This window comes from Thalassophryne amazonica, chromosome 1 (genome assembly GCF_902500255.1).
Source record: "Thalassophryne amazonica chromosome 1, fThaAma1.1, whole genome shotgun sequence".
Taxonomy (NCBI): Eukaryota; Metazoa; Chordata; class Actinopteri; order Batrachoidiformes; family Batrachoididae; genus Thalassophryne; species Thalassophryne amazonica.
Genome location: NC_047103.1, coordinates 150,706,970 through 150,724,780, shown reverse-complemented (window position 1 = coordinate 150,724,780; position 17,811 = coordinate 150,706,970). Strand labels below are relative to the sequence as shown.

Genomic DNA, 17,811 nt, shown 5'->3' with positions numbered 1-17,811 from the left:
GATCTTGGCATGCTGAATCTTATTGGGAACTTTCATGTTTATGCTTCAGCATATTAAAGTTATACAGCCTTTGGATTTTGTTGAGATTTAAGTTATATAAATTAATTTTTTTTTCACACTATTATAATTTTATTTATTATCCTTTAAATAGGGGATTCATAATATCTATTTTCAAACATATTCATGCACAATTTAAAGTTTCTGTTTCACCTAACCTGCATGTCTTTGGATGTGGGAGGAAGCTGGAGCACTTCAACGAAACCCACGCAGACACAGGGAGAACATGCAAACTCCACACAGAAAGGGCAGGAACCAAACCCATGACCTTCTTGCTGTGAGGCATCAGTGCTAACCACTAAGCTACTGTGTCAGTGAGTCATAATATGACATTCCAAATATGATCAAAATTTACATTGTCTATAAAAAAAGTTCCCCTGAAGGGGAAAATTTCAAAAGAACAGACGGCCTTGAACTACTAACTGCAGCGAACCCTACAGTCTGTGATAGCGAACCTAGCAATGTCATAGATCACGTGTGGGGCTTCCCCCGATTTCCACAAGGGATGCTGGGAAGCACATGACGACGGCCAATCAGAGTAGAGATGCATGGTGACATTTGCTGGCTACGCACTCAAATAAAATAATCCAACATGGTGGAAAATGCGCCACAACAGCTTATTTCTGTATAAATCTAATGTATTTTTTAGACATTACTAAGAAATAAACACTTCTAAAGCTACAAACGCTGTTTTTGAAACCTGATAACACATGTGAAGTGAATTACTAGACATCTTACAGATGTTAGCGTGCATGCCCCATGTATGAGGCATGCACGCTATGCGAAGGTGATGGTCTAGTGGTTAAGGTGGTGGGCTTGAGACCAGAAGATCCTCAGTTCAAATCCCCACCTGACTGGAAAATCACTACGGCCCTTGGGCACGGTCTTTAATCCCCTATTGCTCCTGGTGTGTAGTGAGCGCCTTGTATGGCAGCACCCTGACATCGGGGTGAATGTGAGGCATAATTGTAAAGCGCTTTGACCATCTGATGCAGATGGAAAAGCGCTATATAAATGCAGTCCATTTATCATTTATTTACCATGAGCATCACGCGAGGTCAAAGATAACTTCAGGTTATTTCAAAATCTCATGCATCTGCACACGCACGTCCTCCTGCAGACAGTATTAAAAGGAAAATAAAATATTCATTGTGGAATTATCTCCAGGTAAACACAACACATAAAAAAAAATCAGTAGAAACTAAATTTTGTCAGTTTTGTGAAATTTGAAATGTTGTACAGCTTTAAAATTTCAGCTCTTTACCTCTTGTTCAGGGTTTGAGAAATCCAAGGAAAAGCTAACTTCACTCGAGCAGAGCGCCGCGGAGCACCACGGAGTGCCGCGAGGCTCACTCTATGGTAGATGGAGGCACAAACCAGAAATGGCACAAAAGAATCTCCCCAGTTGGGAAAAAGCCACAAACTGTTGTCGTAAAAAACCATAAAGAGTCACAAATCGTCGGTAGACAAACATAGACATTATAAAGAGGAGCAGACGCCACATTGGTTGCTGAGGCGCAAGAAATGCAGCCGCCATCTTGGACCAGTCATCGTAGTGATTCTATCACAAGGCACAGTGAAGGTTGATTTTATAATCTTATTTTCTTTTTTAATCTTTCGAACATAAAGCCCCTCCAGAAGCTGAAAGATTTTAGCTGTGCTCATGCTCCACCAAAGCATTTACTCAAAAAAAAGTCTGAAGGACCTAAATGACATGGTGAGATCCTGAAGAGCTTCGCTTGTCATGTCAGCGACATATACATATTATAATAAAAGATAACAGTTAGGGATTGGGTAGCTTCATGGCTTAGTCGTTAGTATTGTTGCTTCACAGCAAGAAGGTCGTGGGTTCATTTCCTACCTGGAGCCTTTCTGTGTGGCGTTTAACATGTTCTCCCCGTTTGCGTGGGTTCCCTCTGGGTGATCTAGCTTCGTCCCACATCCAAACGTGAATTGGAAACTAAATTGTTCGTTGCGTGCGGGTGTGAATGTGTTTGTCTATATGTGGCCCTGTGATAGAGTGGTGTCCTGTCCAGGGTGTATCCCGCCTCACACCCTATGACCGCTGGGATAGGCTCCAGCGGCACCCCCACCACCTGTGACCCTCAACTGGAGTAAGCAGGTACAGAAAATGGATGGATGGTTAGCAATTGGTGACAGTTTCTTCAAATGTTTTAGCAGTTTAGCGTTATGATGGATAACTTTTCAGTTAGCAGAACAGCACTTATCAAAGCTAACTTTTGGGTTAGCTGTTCCCGCCACTGCTTTCCTGACTGTTTGAAGCAGACGTAAGTTGCGTTGCGACAGTCTTTTGGAGTGCTGGGTTCCCGAACATACTAACTCCACATTAGACTGAGTCCAGGCCTGCTTCCTGACTAACTCAGTTTGCTCTTGTGCACTTCTGGAGACACATGCATTCATACACAGTCCAAGCATGTACACATGCACATGCACACACCACCGGAGAGCCAGCAGAGAGTGGGGCAGTACCCACTGAGCTCGAACGAAGAGCAGAAAAAGCAGTTACCGTGGCAACTGCCTGCACACATCTTCAGGAGGACCCAGATTTCCTGTCTGACTGGGATCGTATTGTTTTGGTTTTCTTTTGATAACCACGGCATCCCTAGACAGAGTGTCTCACCACCGGCGTGTTTTTATGCTAAATCATCTCAAATTAAACAACGGCTATTTCTGCAAACACAAAGGCACCACGTGAGGGAAAAAAAATTACCCAGTTTTGGATGTAAAGCCTCCAGTTCTGACTGAATACCACAAATTATTAAAGGACAAAAGTAATTGGTGATTTATCTTCACCTGAAGACAGGTTTCCTCTGTCCATTTCACACACAATTATAGCCAAACCACAGCGAGAATCCTGGTGCCAGTACCAGAGGATGATGGTGTGATTTATCCAAATGATCCTGAAACGTGCAAAGAGCTGTCATTGCTACAGTTTGAAGTAACATGTTTATTATGAGAGAATATCTGCTGAAATATACCTTTGACCACCCAGCACCACAGCCACAGGATTAAAGTAGAACTAAACTGCAGAGGGCTGACCTTTATTTTGAAGGATGGATGTGTTCCTGGAAAGCAGGTTAGCTGTCATGGAGGATTTAACCCTTAAGGTCCAAACTGTATCACCACAAACTCACACGTTCATCACTATCATAATCTAATTATTAGAACTATTATGTTTTCTGTGTAGTGGCTGTGTTTCTGATGCAGCTTTTTTAGGCCTTGTGGAGGGGGTGGGTGTAAATTTAAAGGGGTCATATTGTATATCTTTGACAAATAAATGTTTTGGAAATTTTATGTTAAACATCCTCAAAGTCCCATAACTGTGGGTTTGCAGATGTAAATACTACCCTGGTATGAACAAACTTTAATGGTGAAATGGCTGGATTAAGACTTGTGTGACATATGACACAGAAATTGGTAATTTCTTGTACCACTTTTCCACAGTATGGTACCTGCTGGACCCGACTCGATTCCACCTGTCTTTTTCGGTCTTCCATTGGCCAAACCTAGTACCTACTAACTGGTCCTGTTTTTACTATCACCGCTGTCACGGTATCAAGCGAGCTGAGGTTACTGGGAATGCCCTTCCATGGTTGACATCATACCTGGCCAGTCGTTTTCACTGTGTTTTGTACAATAACACTACCTCTAACCTTAGTGACATGAAATTTGGGGTTCCACGGGGGTCTGTCTTAGGCCCCCTGCTTTTCTCTGTTTATATAGCACCCCCTTGGGCACATATTGTGGTGTTTTGGGATTACCTTTCATTGCTATGCTGATGATACTCACTTATACATGCTGATAACTGCTGGTAATCACATCCACATAAAATCCTTAGACGATTGCCTTGCATTAGTGAAAAGCTGGATGTCTAGCATTTTCCTACTTTTAAACCCTGACAAGACTGAAATGATGGTTCTTGGTCCAGTGAGACGTCACCATCAATTTGACCAGCTAACATTTAGCCTAGGCTTGTGTGTCATACATCACACTGACAAAGTGAGGAACCTTGGGGTAATTTTTAATCCTACATTGTCCTTTGACCTTCATATTAGAGAAATTACGAGGACTGCTTTCTTCCACCTGCAAAATATAGCGAAGATTTGTCCCATCCTGTCTATGGCTGATGCTGAGACTCTGATTCATGCATTTGTTTCTTCTAGATTGGACTACTGCAATGTTCTATTTTCTGGTTTACCACAGTCCAGCATTAGGGGTCTCCAATTGGTTCAAAATGCTGCTGCCAGAGTTTGACAGGAAGCAGAAAGTTTGACCACATTTTGGTGTCTTTTCACTGGCTTCCTGTCCCTGTGAGGTCAGATTTTAAGGTTCTGTTATAAACCTATAAAATTATTCATGGACTGGCACCTCCCTACCTAGCTGACCTAATTAAACCTTACGTACTGGCCCGGGCTCTGCGTTCTTGGTGTGCTGGGCTACTTTGTGTCCCTAGGGTAAATAAAAGGTCTGTGGGTCACAGAGCATTCTATTATTGTGCCCCTGTTCTGTGGAATGATCTCCCTGCATCAATAAAACAGTCAGATTCTGTGGAGACTGTCAAGTCCAGACTTAAGTCGCACTTATTTTCCCTTTCGTATGGCTAGCATACTGGCATAGTATGGTACTATGCTTTCTATCCTTTTAAATTCATTTTATTAGTAAAGAGAGTGGGCCGCTGCCTCAACTTTATCTAAAGTCTGGGTCTTTTAGTGAAGCTTAGGGCTGATGGCCGGCGATCACCTTAGTATTTCTTCTGTTTTTGTGGTTGCTAAATGCTGATAAATTATACTGTATTTGTTGTCTTTCTCCCACCATCCAGAGATGGGAGTGGGTGTTTTCTTCTGCAGGCCTCTCGTCTTGTGCACCAGCATGGACTCCCAAAATTTCCTGTATAATTCTTGTATTGTCAGTTGTGTCAATAGCATGGCCCAAGCAGGTCACCCCTTTGAGTCTGGGCTGCTTGAGGTTTCTTCCTCATATCATCAAGAGAGAGTTTTTCCTTACCACTGTCGCCTGTGTGCTTGCTCTGGGGGTTGGTAAGGTTAGACCTTACTTGTGTGAAGCACCTTGAGGTAACTTTGTTGTGATTTGGAACTATATAAATGAAATAAATTAAAAATGAATTGAAACTGAGGTGGTCCCAGTAGGTGATGTGAAAACAGTGCAGATTACATCATGGTGTGAGAGTGAGACAAAAGACGTCCAGAATAAACCCACCATTTTTAAAATATCATAGACAAGTTGTGCTGTCTATAATGTAGCATAATGCAAAAAGCTAAACTATTCACTGATTAGTGTGTGTGGCGTTCTTTGTGTGTTGTATTGAAGATGATGTCACGGCAGTTTCATATGGCGTTGATATGTCAAGTTAGGGGTAATACAACTGTAAGTGGAAAAGGAAACCAAAAATGAGTAGAGTTGGTGTCATTAGCCTGAAATGATTTTTTGTTTTGTTTTGTTTTCGAATGCATTCATGTACTTATAAATTAAGACAACTCGAGCAAATGCAGAAAATGGTTACAAATGCAAACAAACACCTGCATCACTTCAACAACATGTACCTGTAGTTGCATCAAAAAAGATCTTGCGAATTGAGAAAACGCTTGTAAACACTGTAAACACACACACACACAAAAAATCTACAGCACATGTAATTTGATTATGTATCTTTTGCACACAATCACACAATGCACTTAAAAACACAGATATGCTGCAAAACTCCACAACACAACTGAAGTACTAACAACACAAAAAGGTTTCTGCGTGGAGGACTTTAACTGACTTTGACTGAAAATGAAACAAAATGTGAAAATATATCTAGTTTAAGAGTAAAATCATCAATAAATTAAACAAAAATACACAGCTCTCTCAAATGGGCAGCAATAGAAGCTCCATCCAAATACGCATGCTAGCGTCTTATATTGTTGGCAAAAAGCAGTGAGCACAATTTCCCGGGAAAATTCATAGAAGATTGTGGACATACATTAAAGTGGTAGCAGCATACAGCAACCTGGGGAATTGTGCAAATATACATCAAGAGCCCTTTTAAAAAGTCTCCCGCTGCAAAATAGAAATTTTCATGGCATACGTGCGTATGCGCGTGTTCATCATCTGTTAACATCCGGGCCAAAGGACATGTAAGGTGGTTAGGGTTATAGTAATGGTTGAGTCATGTGTACTAACTGACGTCAAGTACATGCTAAAAGAATGGAGAGCTGAGGTTCAGCAAACAGTTCATCAGGAAAAGTCCTCCAGGCAGAAACCTTTTTGTTTTGTGTTGTTAGCATTTTCGTCATGTTGTGCCTATTTTCAATGTGTCTGTTTTTTTGGATGCACTGTGTGAATTAGCAGCAGACACATTCTTAAATTAAATGTGCTGCAGGTTATATTGTTTGTGTTCCCTGTGTTTGCAAGCGTTTTATTTTTTCCAATTCACAAGATGTTTTGTTGAATTGATGCAGATGTTTTCTGTATTGCATTTAATTTAACCTTCTGGAGTCGATTGACGCACCTCCGTGTCAAAAGTCACATGACCTAATTAAAATAAGGGTCATGTGGGAGCTGGAGCTTGTCGCGGCGGTCACTGGATGAGATGCAGTGTACATCCTGGACGTTGGAGCACCTGGAGGGAACCCATGCAAACACAAGGACAACATGCCAACTCCACAGAGAGTTTCACATGGGAAAGCAATCCCACGACCTTCTTGGTGTGAGGCAGCAGTGCTAGCTGTGATTTGCAACTAATGATTCATCAATTAACCAATTATTTATCAATCATTAAATTAATTCCCATTTATTTTGGTAAAGATTAATCATTTTGAGACTTTTTTTAACGTCCAGTTTCTCTCATTTGAGCGTCTTAAATGTGAATATTTTATGGCTTCTTTCCTCCTCTTTGACAGTAAACTGACTGTCTTTGGGTTGTGAACAAAATAACACATTTTGGGATGTGATCTTGGGCTTTTTGAAAACACTGACTGATATTTTTCACCATTTTCTGGCATTTTATCAACCAAATAACAAATGGATTAATTCAGAAAATAGTCAACAGATTAACTGGTAATGAAAATAAATGTTAGTTGCAGCCCTATGAAATACGAGGTCTATTAGAAAAGAAACCGTTTTATTTTTTTTTAAAAAACTATATAGATTTGATTTATATGTTTTTACGTCAGCCAAGCTTGAACCTTTGTGCGCATGCGTGAGTTTTTCCACGCCTGTCTGTGACGTCATTCGCCTGTGAGCATGCCTTGTGGGAGGAGTGGTCCAGCCCCCTTGTCGGAATTCCTTTGTCTGAGAAGTTGCTGAGAGACTGGCGCTGTGCTTCATCAAAATTTTTTCAAAAACTGTGAGGCACATCCGAGTGGACACCATTCGAGAAATTCAGCTGGTTTTCGGTGAAAATTTTAACGGCTGATAAGAGATTTTGGATTGTTTCTATCGCTTTAAGGACTTCCCACGGAGCGGGACGTCGCGCAGCGCTCCGAGGCGACATCGTCATCCTGTTTCAAGCTGAAAACCTCCAAATTTAAGCCTCTGTTGACCCAGGACATCGTGAGAGAACAGAGAACTTTCAGAAGAGGTCGGAATCAGCAGTTTATCCGAACATTCCACTGTTAAAGGAGATTTTTTTAATGAAAGACGTGCGAACAGATTGGCGCGTCGGCTCGCCACAGGAAAAACACCTCCGTGTTGATAACCATTTGTAAAATCCAGGCTGCTGTTGGTGGCTTTCAGTTGAGTGAGTATCTGAGAAATTGTTTAACAGCAGGGCATGTTCCAACTTGTCCTTAAGGCTTCCAACGGAGGTGTTTTTCCTGTGGCGGGCGCGCCGGCTGCAAGCCAACGCGCCAATCCGTCCTCACGTCTTTCATTAAAAAAATCTCCTTTAACAGTGGAATGTCCGGATAAACTGCTGATTCCGACCTCTTCTGAAAGTTCTCTGTTCTCTCACGACATCCTGGGTCAACAGAGGCTTAAATTAGGAGGTTTTCAGCTTGAAACAGGATGACGACGTCGCCTTGGAGCGCTGCGCGACATCCCGCTCCGTGGGAAGTCCTTAAAGCGATAGTAACATCCCAAAATCTCTTATCAGCCGTTAAAATTTTCACCGAAAACCAGCTGAATTTCTCGAATGGTGTCCACTCGGATCTGCCTCACAGTTTTTGAAAAAATTTTGATGAAGCACAGCGCCAGTCTCTCAGCAACTTCTCAGACAAAGGAATTCCGATGAGGGGGCTGGACCACTCCTCCCACAAGGCGTGCTCACAGGCGAGTGACGTCACCGACAGGTGTGAAAAAACTCTTGCATGCCCACGAGGGTTCAAGCTTGGCTGATGTAATCACACGTGATTCAAATCAATATGGTTTAAAAAAAAAAATAATAATAAGGTCGGATACTTTTCTAATAGACCTCGTATGTCAGGATTTTATATTCTCTCTTTTTGTGTCTTGGGAAAACCCAAAGCTGTGTGCAGTATTTGTTTTCATGCCTGCTTTTTTCATATTTGGCACTTTATATCCTTTATATGTTGGAATTTTGTTTTGAATTTGTGAAATTATTACTTTTTCTGCAAAATATTTGAATGCAAGGTTAAAAGTTGTTTGTAGATTTTATGGTTATGATTTACTGTGAAATTAACCAAAGGATAATTGACTAATCAGAAAATATTCAAGAGACTAATAAAAAAAATAATCGATTATTTGATGAAATGAAAAAATAAAACAATTACAAGTTACCATCAGCTGCAGCCCTACTGTCATACGTACCTTAAAATGAATACTAATCTTGTTGATTCAGCAGTGACAAAATTAATTATTGATTGTGCATCCTGGAAAGGACTAACATACTAAAATACAATAATAACACCTGTCAGCGCTTGCGCCGTATGACTTTGTGATGGCCAGTGCAAAAATAATTTTCATGGTCACCTGATGAATACAAAGGTTCTTGATCTAGTTTTTTGTTTGTTTGTTTTGTTGATAGCTGAAGCACCACTGTAATATTGCTGACAAAGTCTTGGATGAAACCAGCAGACAAGCCTCAGCCAGTTTCCCCTGAGCCGTCTTTAATACACAAGTTGCTTGGTATTTGGAAAATATGACATATCTCACAATCAGTAGTTCAAATATTCAGGTGATCTGTTTTACTTTGCTGGAAAAAAAGTTGTTAGGATGACTAAGGTAATTGCCAAGCGGATGTGAAAAATGTCAACCTCCTCTCCTTTTCCTCTTTCTGCTCCTCCTCAGGTGGCCTATAAACCCTGGCTGTGTGCTCAGTATTTCCCCACCACCCAACAGTCCTGTCAGAAGAAAATACCATGCCACCAGTATTGCCTGGAGGTCCAGCAGAGTTGTCCGTTCATCCTGCCCGATAATGACGACTTGATCCACGGAGGCAGCCCCAGCTTCATCTGCACAGGTGAAGGCACCATCAATGGTAGGACCTTTCCATTTTCAGACTGGATAAAGCAATTTGTGAAATCCTTCAACGAAAGATTTAGTTGCAGGTGATCTCACAACAATGACTGAGAGTGTACTCAAGTATACAAACAACTATAGAGTGTTGGATAGGATGGTGGAAACCAGGAGCTTAGGTGCCTTTGTTAATGAGGAAGGTTTACTGACCTTGACCTCTTGGGAGATGCTGTGATCTTTGAAGACCTAGTGGTTGCCCTGATTGCAAGACGTCAGACGCTGAATGACAAATCAGTCTGGGATTATGATTGCCCTTGATCAAGACTAAGATCCAGGCTTTCAATGGCCAACTGTGTCTGGTGAAAGTCCAGAACTTGTGGAGACATTCACTTATCTTGGCAGTGACATTTGTGTCTCTCTGTCATCAGCCTTTGGGATTGAGAAATGCCTGGGAAGAGCTCATGGAGTCATGAGGTCACTGAACAGAAGTATCTAAGCAGGAGAATGAAGGTCCAAGTCTTTAGGTTCCTAGCACTTCCTGTCTCACTGTGTTGTTGTGTGACTTGGATGCTAACCATTTATCTTAAGTGGCATCTGGATTTCTTTGGTTCAGCATCTCTTCACAGGATCATTGTATACTGCTACAAGAACTTTTTGTCAAATGACCAGTTACTTGCTACTGTCAAATGGCAGAAACCAATTGTTTGGGAATTCCCAGTCATCAGACCAGGATAAGGATCTGTCAAGGACTGTATGTTTGTTAGCGTGCAACGACATTCTCACATTAAACAAACCCAAGCACAGGCTCCTCCAGATTGATGCTGGATATGGGTATCCCGTCCGGGAAGTGATCAAGGGACAATTTTCCTCACCACCGAGGGGTTGCCACAACGATGATATACAGTCCATGGTAATGTCAACCACATCCAAATTCTTTGCCATCCAACTTCTTTTTCAAAGACAATTTCTAATGTCCATTTTTATGTCACTTTGTGTCCATTTTATGAAGATGATTAGTCAACACCAGTAACGTCGGACAGGTTTTTTGGAAAGGCTATTTTAACAATTTCTCATAAAACCACATGTGCTAAATAAACTAATGTACTTTCATTCATTCATTCATTCATCGTCTACCGCTTAGTCCAATTAAGGGTCGCGGGGGGGGGCTGGAGCCTATCCCAGCAGTCATAGGGCGTGAGGCGGGGTACACCCAGGACAGGACGCCAGTCTGTCACAGGGCCACAAACAGACAATCAAACACAGACACACCCACACGCACACTTTGAAAGATTCCAATCCACCTAACCCGCATGTCTTTGGATGGGGGAGGAAACCAGAACACCTGGAGGAAACCCACGCAAACACAGGGAGAACATGCAAACTCCACACAGAAAGGCCACGGGAATTGAACCCATGACCTTCTCGCTGTGAGGCAACAGTGCTAACCACTAATCCACTGTGCTGCCACTAATGTACATATATTACAATAATAACATGATTATAGAAAATTTATCCAGTTAATATTTAAGCAAAAGCACATTCAAAGAAAATTTTGGGTAAATTTTTATGACAGCTCAGTATTTTTTGACTCAATATTTTTTATTTGGCGAAATTAATGGGAACCTTTGGCCCATGTGGCCCTTGTGACCCACATTTGGGCACATCCAGTGTGGTCTTGTCCTGGTTAGACAGACAAAAAATATTAGCAGCTGTATGTCAATATGAAACTTGAAAAAAATCTCTATTCATGTTACTCCAATTATTAGCTTGAGAATGCTCTATTTATGTGGCAGCAAGTCAGGTTTCTCTTCTGCTTCTGAATGAAAGAGCCTTTTATAAAGAGAAGTGCATCCAAAATCTCTCATGTTGGATTTGAATGGATGGTTTTAACTCAAGGAAAACCGTGAGGCGTTTGTAAAGGTGTTCTGACGACATCTAGTGGTGGGTTTTAGAACGACTTACACGAGGGCATCGTGTGTAACAGCAGTAAAAACTAAACTGTGCTCATTTCTCAGTATTTTTATGTATCACTTGTACAATCTTTAGAATAAATCAAAGGGATTTTCTCTTGGTTTCTGTCTTGGTTTGTTTATTTGTTCTTACTGTTCAGGGCTGGATCCAGAGTGAAAATCTGACAGATGTATTTTTGCCCAATGATAAAATAAAAATCGTACGCGTCTTGTTATTCAATAATCTTCATTCTTTTATTCGTGTGCAGCATACACTGTCACACGTCTTTTAATATATTTATTATACATCATGGACCATAGTGAAGACTTCTTATTTGTATAAATATGATGTCCTAAAAAACAACACTGTAACAAAAATTGACTGTAAACAGGATCAAATTTATTGCCAAAATCTTTCAATTATAAAGTAAGTCCCTTCGGCTGCTCCCTTGTTTGCACTCGTGGTCGCCACAGCAAATCCAAGGTGGATCTGCATGTTGAATTGGCACAGGTTTTACGCCGGATGCCCTTCCTGATGCAACTCCACATTACATGGAGAAATGTGGCAGGGGTGGGATTTGAAATCAATAAAAATATGACTGCATATATTCTTAATAATAATATATTGAGATACAGGCAGTTCACAGAAGACATTTTCCATTGATACTAATCAAAATTAGAAACTGCCCAGCAGGTAACAATATTCATCATGTCCATGACTAAATATACTAAAACAAATACATCACAATTGTACACATATCACAATTGTGATTGAATTGTGATTTGGCACTTTATAAGCCGATTAAATTGAAATTGAACATTTTATTGAGTCATTAAGTAAATAAATATGAAACTGGTCACTGGATCCTTAAACTTTGGACATAATGAACTCTACATGGTGGATCCTTGATCTCTGGACATAAATAGGAATAAACAAAATCTGTAGTTTTTTTCAAAAGCATTTCCTTTCAGACATTATTGACATAAATGTCTTTCCATATATCTGAGCTGAGCTCTTACAGCTGCTGTGCTGCACGTCAGGATGTAATTTGTAAAGAAATACAGCACGTCTCATTTTGGGAGGAAAAAAAGCGTTTTAGTTGATTGTAGGTTCTTGTCTGTATTACAGCGTTTGTAAGAGGTGTCATTTTATTTAAAGCAGCGATTCGTTTTGAAGTTATTAATTCCAACCGGACTCTGTCTCAGCAGAGAGTCACGCAGCATTTGGAGCTGTGCCAATGGACCAGAGGACGATTCTCGTTTCTTGACTGCAACAAGACAAGAGTCCCAGTTAGTGACTTTAATCCACACAAAAGTGACTCACGGTATTTTAATGGCTTTGAGAGGGGCTAAGAAGCGGACTTGTCGTTTCTGAAGAGCAGCGAATCACAGAACCATTGAGCTAATGGATCGAAACATTGCTTCAATGGTTCACGGCCTCAAAGTGGAGTCGCGCTGCAGAAATTACAGAAAGAAATTACAGAGCCGCTGCAGACCAAACCCTGAATATCCGACTTTATTTGTACATCCGTATGACTCCGAAACTCTGAAAAATATGTATAATTTACGGACTATAGATTGACATGAAAACCACCGAAAAGCTGTGTTCACTGCGGGGACACGTTCGGCACTATTCTGGATTATTCAAGTTTTTTTTTAACCGATGACGAACCAACTGATGCAACTGCATCGGTCCAAACCGGTCTGGATCCGGGCCTGCTGTTACATCATCCTTTATGATCTTGCATCATAAAAGGTTTGGTCTGAGGGTATCTCAGTGTTGCCAGATTACACAAGCAAAAACAAGCAACCATGTGCGTGAAAACAAACGTAAAAGAATCTATTTGTCTCTCAAAATGATTTTAAAATAAGCAGTTTGTTTGTTTTGCCCAATTTCTTTAATTTATGATTGAATTATTCATTTTTTCATTATTTTACACAAATAAAATGATCCTATAACTGCTACAAGTAACAGTAATGAGTAATGATAACAGTATTGTCCTCATTCTAATAAATATGTGCTCTACAGAAGTTTCACTTGGTTTCTTGTTTTGTTTTGTTTGTTTGTTTGTTTTATCTGTATCAAAACGCTGCTTTGTTAGTTAAGTATATATCTTGAACAAGACATTTAAGAGTTCCTTTTGTGATCTGGATGCTTGGAGTGACATTTATTTCCTTTCCAATAGAGATCAGAAAAGTAAAGCTTTTTCCTTTAAAGTGCAGTCAGTCTTTGATCTGGGCTCACGGTTCTTCAGATGCTCTTCTCTGTTTTAGTCCACCAACAGCTCGTCTGGTTTGGCTGTGGCGAAGAGCTGTGACAGCTGTTCTTAAATTGTGTTCAGTCAGATATGGAAAGCTGCTATTCCAAATCCTTAATAGTAGACATCAGTCTCCTTCACTGGTTCCTTTTTTATCGCCACTTCTTGTACTCAACTGTGTTGTACTGGCTGATCATAATTCTTACTAGCCAGTTTTTTTCAGCATTTAGTTGCATTTTGTTGAAGTAGTTCAAACAACAAGTACAGTGATGCCAGGTGCTGCACTAATACCACCAAAGTCCTAACTAACCCACTTTCTGATGCACAAGTGGCTCCTTGAGCATACTAGTAACACTGAGTCTTACTAGTTAGCTAGTGAGATGCAAAAGCATCTCATGTTTACACAAATTAACTCAGTGACAATCCCTCAGTGGTGAGGAAGATCGTCCCTTGTTCGATTCTCAGACAGGATCTCTACATTCAGGGTTGATCTAGAGACGCCTGTGCATGGGATTGATTTTATTGTATCATACCAACACTTTAAACTGTATTATTATTATTATTATTATTATTATTAAATCCAGTGACAGTGATCAGTGAAATAGCCCTTTTGAGTCACTGATCTGCAAATATTTTTCATATTATGTTAAGTATGTTGGTTCTGTATTGTGGTGGTGGATGCAGTGAAGAAACAGTGTATGACCCCAGACCTGAACTGTACATCTGTAGGCTTATGATAATTAACACAAAACTGTTGACCCTGTTGGGAAAGTGTAGGAACACGGACCCACAACAGGGGGCGCAAATGAACGGACAATGGAGTAAGTCAAAATAACAACGCTTTACTGTTGTGAATGTGCACAACGAATACAACCAATTACAGAAATGGACAAAAGTCAATACACAAAGGTGTCGTGTGGGCAGGCTCGAAGATAGGAGACGCCTCTCCAAGGTAAGACCGGAACCACACGGCTTCCTCCGCCACAGGACCCCGGGAATACTGGAGCCGCCAAGTCCCGAACTCCCAGGTGGCCACTGCCTCCGCGTGTCGGACCTGGTACTGCTGGCGAGGGAAAAAGAACAGTTAGATGGGGGCGCGTTTGCACCCAGAACTCCGAACGGCAGGAAAGGTACCTCCACCTCTCGGAACAGTAAACCAATAACTAGCTCAGTCAAAACTGTGTACTCAGTAGGCTTTGATATGTTACCTCTCTGGTAGAAACGATATCTCGGCAATGAGGTGGAGATGCCGTCCTGCTGATATACCCCACTGATGATTGCCGTCAGCTGTCTCAGGTGATGGGTGACAGCTGTCACCGAGGCTGCTCCCGTGAGGCGGCGGCGCCCTCTGGTGCCTGGAGCCCGCACTCCAGGCAGGGCGCCCTCTGGTGATGGTGGGCCAGCAGTACCTCCTCTTCAGCGGCCCACACAACAGACCCACATTGCAATTGGGTTAAAGGACGCATGCATTTTTATCTACGTATTTGTAGTCATCGTCAATATATCACAGTAAAATAACAATGGTACTTAGGCTAAAAAGAGCCACATCTGTAACAACTGAATCCAACCACAGTTATTAGTTATTATTAGTATCTTTGTTCACAAAGGCATTTTTATTGCTATCAGCTATGAAAAAAAATTGCTTTTATTCTGCTTATAAATAGATGCATCAGAGAACATCTGAACATTTTTATCCATCATCTCTCTCAGGGCTCTTGGGAGATCATCCATCAGACAGTGAGGCCGAATGCTGCGACGTGCGATGGGACACCAAAGTGGACAACCCTTCAGGCGGGACACTAAAAAGGACTGCCTCTTCCTGCCACCCCCAGGGGGCATCAGTCACCTCGGCGGCCACCTCGAGACTGTGCAGTGGGCGGCTGAAGATCTGTCTGCTGGCCCTTGTCCTCCTACACACTGTCATCATCATTTCAGCCTCCCATAATTCCACATTGGTAGGCGTGGCTGCCACTTTCTCACCAGAGGAGAGTGCTTCAAATGAGGAGTGAGCCTTGGGCGGGGGGGTTAATCAAGGCTAAAGTTTAAAGAATGATGTCGTTCTTGAGGATTAGTTTCCTTATGGCTTTTGCAGTGTTCCTGCTGCCAGGGACACATCTGGCATGACATGCTCGAAATGCCTCTACAATCTGCTGCCCATAAACCACCAACCACAACAAGTGGGAGAGGGTTAATTGGGGTTTAGCAAGCTGGGATTGGCCACCAACCAAACTGAGATTTTTGAACAACACCCCCCTTAAGAAATGACCTCTTGCCACTTGAAACATGCTCATTGTTTTTATTCCATCCAAATGTTTTCTAGCATATTGTCGCTCTTCTGCTTTACCTTTCCTTCTTCCCTTCCTTCCCTCCCTCCCTCACGTGTTGCATGGACAGCACTGTGTGCAGTCTCACTTATATTTAAGTTGTCAGCGTTTTACATATGCCAGAATGTGTGGACAACTCTTCCAGTCCACAGGTATGTCCTGATGACCTGGTATGTGATAACATTTGCTGGTCGAGGGTCTACCAGGACAAGCAAAATGTCACCCATGACTCATGTGGTCTTGTTTCTCTGGAAAGAAAATACATGTGATCCTTCTTTATCCTCATATTCGGCTTGTATTTTGTCTTATTAGACCTTTTGTCAACCCCGTAGAGAAGTACATGCCTACACATTTTAGGACCACAAGTGCTCTGAAACTGGCCGTCTTCATCGTCTATCGTACGTAGTTGCAATGAAGTTGGTGGTGGTTCCCTCAACAGATTGAGGGGTTCGTAGGAGTTGCTGGCCTGAGTTCAGCAGTCTTGAGGGAGGACTTGCCAAGCGGGGTTCCTGGATGGGACGACCTGGACCCACTGTGGTTGTGTTTCTTAAGCTTTTGGTTTACCTCATATGGCAGAATCAGGCAACCATGTGGCTTGTCTTGACGCCACAGCGAGCGTTTAGTGTGCCGAACACAGGCCTGCAGAGACAACCCAGGGAAACCAGCGTCTCAGTGCACTTGTTAAATACTGAATGGAGGACAGCTGTGTGAAGCCAAAACAACAGTTCTTTGAGTGCCTCTTTGCAGGCATCCTCACTACTGTCGGCCTGGCTTCTAATTTGTAAAGTTTATACAAGCAACCAGCCAGTCAATCAATCAATCAATCAATCAATCAGTTGGCACTTAAATCACTCTTAGCTGATCAACCGCTATCCTTCACAGACTAGCAAAGGGCTGTTTTTAGTGTCAGCGTATGAGGAGTGCGAGGAGTTTTCAAGGGCTGATCCATCAGATTTTGTTCCATTTTTGCATGCTTCAATCAATCAATCAATTTTATTTATATAGCGCCAAATCACAACAAACAGTTGCCCCAAGGCGCTTTATATTGTAAGGCAAGGCCATACAATAATTACGTAAAAACCCCAACGGTCAAAACGACCCCCTGTGAGCAAGCACTTGGCGACAGTGGGAAGGAAAAACTCCCTTTTAACAGGAAGAAACCTCCAGCAGAACCAGGCTCAGGGAGGGGCAGTCTTCTGCTGGGACTGGTTGGGGCTGAGGGAGAGAACCAGGAAAAAGACATGCTGTGGAGGGGAGCAGAGATCAATCACTAATGATTAAATGCAGAGTGGTGCATACAGAGCAAAAAGAGAAAGAAACACTCAGTGCATCATGGGAACCCCCCAGCAGTCTAAGTCTATAGCAGCATAACTAAGGGATGGTTCAGGGTCACCTGATCCAGCCCTAACTATAAGCTTTAGCAAAAGGAAAGTTTTAAGCCTAATCTTAAAAGTAGAGAGGGTGTCTGTCTCCCTGATCTGAATTGGGAGCTGGTTCCAGAGGAGAGGAGCCTGAAAGCTGAAGGCTCTGCCTCCCATTCTACTCTTACAAACCCTAGGAACTACAAGTAAGCCTGCAGTCTGAGAGCGAAGCGCTCTATTGGGATGATATGGTACTATGAGGTCCCTAAGATAAGATGGGACCTGATTATTCAAAACCTTATAAGTAAGAAGAAGAATTTTAAATTCTATTCTAGAATTAACAGGAAGCCAATGAAGAGAGGCCAATATGGGTGAGATATGCTCTCCCCTTCTAGTCCCTGTCAGTACTCTAGCTGCAGCATTT

At 41.9% G+C, this 17,811-nt stretch overlaps 1 protein-coding gene across 1 annotated transcript in view; it reads left to right on the top strand.

The window, feature by feature from the left end:
* LOC117515503 (transmembrane protein FAM155A-like) overlaps positions 1-16,953 on the top strand; it is a 113,084-nt gene extending 96,131 nt beyond the window's left edge. The window contains exons 2-3 of the mRNA XM_034176084.1: positions 9,328-9,499; positions 15,413-16,953. Coding sequence (XP_034031975.1) covers positions 9,328-9,499; positions 15,413-15,711 — 471 coding nt within the window. The 3' untranslated portion in view covers positions 15,712-16,953. The remainder of the gene's footprint in view (positions 1-9,327; positions 9,500-15,412) is intronic.
* The last annotated feature ends 858 nt before the right edge of the window (positions 16,954-17,811 follow it).